General features: G+C 54.3%; 1 protein-coding gene across 1 annotated transcript in view; it reads right to left on the bottom strand.

The window, feature by feature from the left end:
* Nucleotides 1-6,349, bottom strand: part of LOC109924726 (proteolipid protein 2-like) — a 16,782-nt gene that overhangs the window by 7,350 nt on the left and 3,083 nt on the right. The window contains exon 2 of the mRNA XM_048619899.1: nucleotides 121-276. Within this exon, the coding sequence (XP_048475856.1) occupies nucleotides 121-276 (156 nt within the window). The remainder of the gene's footprint in view (nucleotides 1-120; nucleotides 277-6,349) is intronic.

Below are 6,349 nucleotides of genomic sequence, written 5' to 3'. Positions count from 1 at the left end.
CAGTGACAGGGTGCGCGTTAGTGTGTCAGTGTCAGTCTCAGTGACAGTGTGTGTGTGATTGTTAGCCAGGCTGAGCGATTTGGAGAAAGGGGAGGGCAGGGGGAGTTCGCATTGACCTACCGTGCAGACCCAGTTAATGGCGCTCAGCGTTTTATCGAAATTGTTCATGTAGACGACGAAGAAGATGACGCTGAAGACAAGTTCAATGATGGGGGCAGCAGAATAGCCTCCGTACGGCGAGGAACAGAAACAAATGAAGGCAATGAGACACAGCAACTGTTGGGGAACAAAGAGAGAGACATCGTCACTCTGTATCATCGCTCCTCATGCAGCTCCACCCACCGGCGCCCGCTGAATGTCACCGGCCGCCAGCTATTCGGCTACAGGATGCCTCGTCAAACCAACCAATACTTGGCCCTCACTAAACCTGTGTGATTGGCCATCCTCGGTCAAGGGGGCTCCAGCCTGCAGGGAGAAGAGGCCAATGGTTTCAGCTTTGTGGGAGGGCAATTGGAGAAACCCCTTTCGGTGGTAGATGAGGGGGGAGAGAGGCTAAGGGTATAGCTCCCTGGGCACTGTGAGACAATACAGTGTCCCATAGTGCCCAGTATAACCTGCACATCTTTGGGCTGTGGGAGGAAACCAGAGCACCCGGAGGGTGCCCACACAGACACGGGGAGAACGTGCAAACTCCACACAGACATTGCCCGAGGGTGGAATTGAATCTGGGTCCCTGGCACTGTGAGGCAGCAGTGCCAACCACTGAGCCAGTGTGCCACCCTTCTCCGCTGATAAAGATGTTGATGTTTGTTGTAGTGATGAGGCTGACAGCTCTGTGTACATGGTTTAGGGAGCTTCTGAGGAAAAATCTCCCTCTCTACCAGCCTCTCCCACAGACACAAAGCTACCATTCAGAGCCCAGTGCCCACTGCCTGGAATCCTGCCATTCCACACACTTCCCTGACACTGAGGGGGTTGGGGGCAGGGTGGAAGGGGTGGAAGATGCCAGCTGCCAAACACGGGCACAGCGTGCCCCCCTCTCCTCACCCACACCCCCGCGCTCCGGCAACCGTGGTCAGCAAGATCCCACAATAAGCCAACTGGCTCAACGTCGCACAGGGTCAGGAGAGAGAGAGGCGGGGGGGCGGAGAGAGAGAGAGAGAGAGAGAGAGCAAGAGGCAGAGGAGGAGTGACAGAGGGGATGGAGGAGGGGAAAGGGAGGGGTGGGAGACGGGAAAAAAGAAGGGAATGGGGGAGATGGAGGAGAAAGAGAGAGACAGAGACAAACAGAGAAAGACAGACAGAGAGAGGCGGATAGTGAGAGAGAAAGGCAGGGGCAGGGACAGAGAGACTATCCGTCTCTCTCCCACTCCCTACCCCCAGCCCCAACACCGTCTCTCTCCCTCTCCCAACCCCCAGCCCCAACACCGTCTCTCTACTCCCCCCTCCCTCTCCCAACCCCCAGCCCCAACACCGTCTCTCTACTCCCACCTCCCTCTCCCAACCCCCAGCCCCAACACCGTCTCTCTACTCCCATCCTCCCTCTCCCAGCCTCCTTCCATATCTCTCCCTCCTGCTCCCCGTCCCGCTCTACTATGCCCCGTGCTGCCACCTCTCTCCCTGTGCCTCTCTCTCTGTTCCACTCTCTGGGGGAATACGAGGAACTGGGGTGTGTTGGGGGGGGGAGGGGGGCGGTGTTAGGGGAGGGCATGGTATTTAAGCAGCTGTCATGCCAGCCTGGTTTCCAGTACAGGGGCGACGGAGAGGTGGGAATGGAGGGACAGAAGAGAGCAGACAGAGAGGCACTGAGGGAAAAGTGTCCAGGTGATGACAGGCCAAGAGGCACATATGAACATCAGAGAGTCGGAGATTTCAACTCCAAACCAACCTAGCACCCAACGTCCAGTGTTAAAGATACATCCTGCAGAACTGAGCACTGTCGGAGTGTGAGGGAGCAGGCACTGTCGAAGGGTCAGCGCCGAGGGAGCGGGTGCCATCGGAGGGCTGGCGCCGAGGGAGCGGGCGCCAGCGGGATGGCACCGAGGGAGCAGGCACTGTTGGAGGGTCGGCGCCGAGGGAGCGGGCACCGGAGGGTGGGGGCCAAGGGACCGGGCGCCAGAGGGTCGACACCAAGGGAGCAGGCACCAGAGGGTTGATGTTGAGGGAGCGGGCACAGGAGTGTGAGGGAGCAAGCACTGTTGGAGGGTCGGCGCCGAGGGAGCGGGTGCCGTCGGAGGGTTGGTGCCGAGGGAGTGGGGTGCTGTCGGAGGGTCAGGGTTGATTGTTTTCCACAGGTTGCTTGGTGATTCGCGTTTTGGAAAAAGGGACAAAAACTAAATGCCATTGAGGGACAGAGACCGGTACAGGTGAGCTGTTCTCTCCTTTAGGTCCTGAAACAGCCATTGCTCCCCTGACTGCTACATCCTGAGATGGTTTGCATAGCCCTCAGAGTTCTGACTGGTTTGTTTCCTTGCAGGCCGTTTCCTGTCTTGTTTGCACTAACTGGAAGCAACTGTATACTCAGAAAGCAGCAACAGGAGATGGCCATTCAGCGCTTTGCGTCTGCTGGACCGTTCATCGCTGACCATCCAACTCTCTCGCCCGTCCCCTTCCATCCCCTTTTTGTCCCAACAACTATGTCCAACTCCTTCTTGCAAACATTTAACACTCTGCCGCCCCCTCTGTGGCAGACAATCCCACCCCCTTCCCTTGTTTCACCTCAACTCAGTGTGGAAGGAGACCGTTCAGCCCATTGTGTCCTGGCTGATCATCCGAAGGGCAAACCTCCCCTGCATTTACCTGGCCCCTTTTAGCATTCTGTGGGTTTCTGTCAAAGCCCTGACAGACAATTTATCACGGCCAATCCCACCCTAACCCGTACATCCCTGGGCACTACGGGACAATTTAGCACGGCCAATCCACCCTAACCCGCACATCCCTCGGCACTACGGGACAATTTAGCACGGCCAATCCACCCTAACCCGCACATCCCTGGGCACTACGGGACGATTTAGCACAGCCAATCCACCCTAACCCGCACATCTTTGAACTGTGGGAGGGAACCGGAGCACCCGGAGGGAAACCCACGCAGACACGGGGGTGGGGGGAGAACGTGCAAACTCCCACACAGACACAGTCACGCCCAAAGGGTGGAATCGAACCCGGGTCCCTGGTGTCTTGAGGCAGCGGCACTAACTACAGCCATGCCCTCGCTCTTGTGTTAGTGGCATCCGGCCGCGCGGAAACATCATAGATTTGTGCACGAAGCGGAGGAGTTGTGTCATGATCGCTCTGACGGACAAACCCATTGTCCGCCTGGGAAAACTAGGCCGAACCTCGGTCATTTTGACCAGATCCGGTGAGAGATTGGTAACTGGGAAAAACAGCACGTACAAAAAGGGCTGCAGGAGGAACTATCAGTGCGTGTGTGTCGTGTGTGTGCCTGTGCACACTGATAACATCAGGGATATGTCGCTTTTATAAAAACCGCTGACAGTTTGTTTGAACAATGTGGAAATTCGGCTGGGAGGAGGGAATCAAAATGGGCTACTCTTTCTCAGGAGAGCGCACACTTCTGGTCCTTTTCCAACTGTTTAACAAGAACGCAGCTGAGATCTTTTCTCCCCAGTGCCCCTTTTGTCTATCCCCTTTCCGAACAAGAATTTGTCTTTTCTCTGCCTTAAAAAATATCCAAAGCCCCCCACTACTTCTCTGCAGGGAGCTCCAAAGTCAAAAAACGTCAGAGGTGGAGGGAAGGAGTGGGTGGGGTGGAGGAGAAAACAGAAAAGCCTGTCCATTTCCCTTCCAAATTAGACAAACCACTCAGTCATAATTACGGAAACAGACCCTTCGGTGCAACTCGTCCTTAGAGTTTCTCAAACTCAACCAGTCCCCACTTGCCAGCCAATGAACCTCTAAGATCTAACCTGTAGAGCGTCCTGTGAGCTACGTCCTTCAGTGAGGGGAGCAGAAGTGCACACCGTACTCAAGCCTTGACCTCAGGGGGAGGCAAAATGGCCTAGTGGTATTATCGCTGGGCTGTCAACCCAGAGACCCCAGGTAATGTCCTGGGGACCCGGGTTCAAATCCCGCCACGGCAGATGGTGGAATTTGAACTCAATAAAAATATCAAGAGTCTAATGATGACCGTGAATCCATTGTCAGGGAAAAACACATCTGGTTCACCAATTGGGAAGGAAACTGCTATCCTTATCTGGTCTGGCCTACATGTAGACGCACACAGCAATGTGGTTGCCTCATAATTGCCCAGAGGCAAGTTAGGGATGGGCAATAAATGCTGGGCCTTGTCAGTGAACAATCTCACTCTAACCCACACATCCCTGGGCACTACGGGACAATTTAGCACGGCCAATCCACCCTAACCTGCACGTCTTTGGACTGTTGGAGGAAACCAGAGCATCCGGAGGGCAGATGTTGGTTGCGGGGGAGGGGGAATGATATTTGCAAAGTCCACACAGACAGGCGCCAGGGGCTGGATTCGAACCCATGCTGTGAGGCAGCAGTGCTAACCACTGAGTCACCATGCTGAGGCAACATTGTAGACTTCTCGTTGCCCTTCTGTACTTGCGTACAATGAAAATCTAAATCTAAATTCACTGGAGTTCAGAAGAACGAGGGGGTAGGGTGGGGTGCGATCTGATAGAAACCTATTAAATTCTAACAGGACTCGATAGAGTAAAAGCAGGAAGATATTCCCAGCAACCGGGGAGTCACAGTCTGATGGAGATGGGGGGAGAAATATCTCGTGGGGAACTTGTGGGATTCTCTGTCCACAGAAAGCGGTCGGGCCTAAAATGTCGAGTGAGCGCTAGGGGTTGTTAGGCCTGAAGGCATCCAAGGGTACAGCGAAGGAAAGCTATAAACAGGGTCAACCACCATCTCCTGCTCCAATGTGATGTTGCCAATTTACGCGTGGCTGACATAATTATCCAGATATTCGGGCCTTACACGATGAATGTAGCACCTTTTCGTTTCATTCAATCACGGGATGAAGGCGCCTGGGCCCGCATTTATTGCCAATTCCAAATGGCAGTTAAAAGTCAGCTGCTTTGCTGTGTGGGTCTGGAGTCGCGTGTAGGCCAGACCTGGTAAGGATGGCAGCTTCCTTCCCTGAAGGGCATTAGCGAACCGGATGGGATTTTCCACCCCCGACAATCGTCCATCAGTCATTAGACCCTTAATTCCAGGCTTTCTGTTTACATTGAAGTCAAATTCCGCCATCTGCCGTAATGGGATTCAAACCCAGGTCCTCAGAACGTGAGAGATAGCAGGAATTGCAGATGCTGGAGAATCTGAGATAACAAGGTGTAGAGCTGGATGAACACAGCAGGCCAAGCAGCATCAGAGGAGCAGGAAAGCTGACGTTTCGGGTCTAGACCCTTCTTCAGAAGTGGGGGAGGGGAAGGGGATTCTGAAATAAATAGGGAGAGAGGGGGAGGTGGATAGAGGAGAAGATAGGTGGAGAGGAAACAGACAGGTCAAAGAGGCGGGGATGGGGCCAGTAAAGGTGAGTGTAGGTGGGGTGTTAGGGAGGAGATAGGTCAGTCCAGGGAGGAAGGGCAGGTCAGGGGGGTGGGATGAGGTTAGTAGGCCCACCCCCATCTCCTACCTACTAACCTCATCCCGCCCCCTTGACCTGTCCGTCCTCCCTAACTCCCCACCTACACTCACCTTTACTGGCTCCATCCCCGCCTCTTCGACCTGTCTGTTTCCTCTCCACCTATCTTCTCCTCTATCCACCTCCCCCTCTCTCCCTATTTATTTCAGAACACTCTTCCCCTCCCCCATTTCTGAAGAAGGGTCTAGGCCCGAAACGTCAGCCTTCCTGCTCCTATGATGCTGCTTGGCCTGCTGTGTTCATCCAGCTCTACACCTTGTTATCTCAGAACGTGAGCTGGGTCTCTGGATTAATAGTCCGACGATAAGACCTGTATACCTGGCACCTCATGCCCTCTCTCTTTCTTGGTCTGATGTGTGTCATTGGCACCAACAGACCCCACAATCCCCTACTGCATGTTCGCCAGCAACCCACAGCTGAATTTGTGAACCCCTGGCCTTTGGGCAGATACCGGCTGGAGTCTGGCCATTGACCAGACGGGGCGAGCGAGGGAGTGCGCGGACGTACGGAACTGCAGAGCGAGAGGGAACCTCAAACCGAGAGCTTGAAAAATTGAGAGTACGAGACAGAGAGATAGGGAGAGATGGAAAGAGTGATAGAGCAATTACAGACAGACAAACAGACAGACAGACAGAGACAGACAGACAGAGATGGATAAAGAATGAGACAGAGAGAGAAAGACAGAGACAGAAAGTGAGATAGACAGAGAGA

This window comes from Rhincodon typus, chromosome 44, assembly GCF_021869965.1.
Source record: "Rhincodon typus isolate 14 chromosome 44, sRhiTyp1.1, whole genome shotgun sequence".
NCBI lineage: Eukaryota > Metazoa > Chordata > Chondrichthyes > Orectolobiformes > Rhincodontidae > Rhincodon > Rhincodon typus.
Note: the sequence above shows the minus strand (reverse complement) of the source record. Positions and strands in the feature narration are given on the sequence as shown.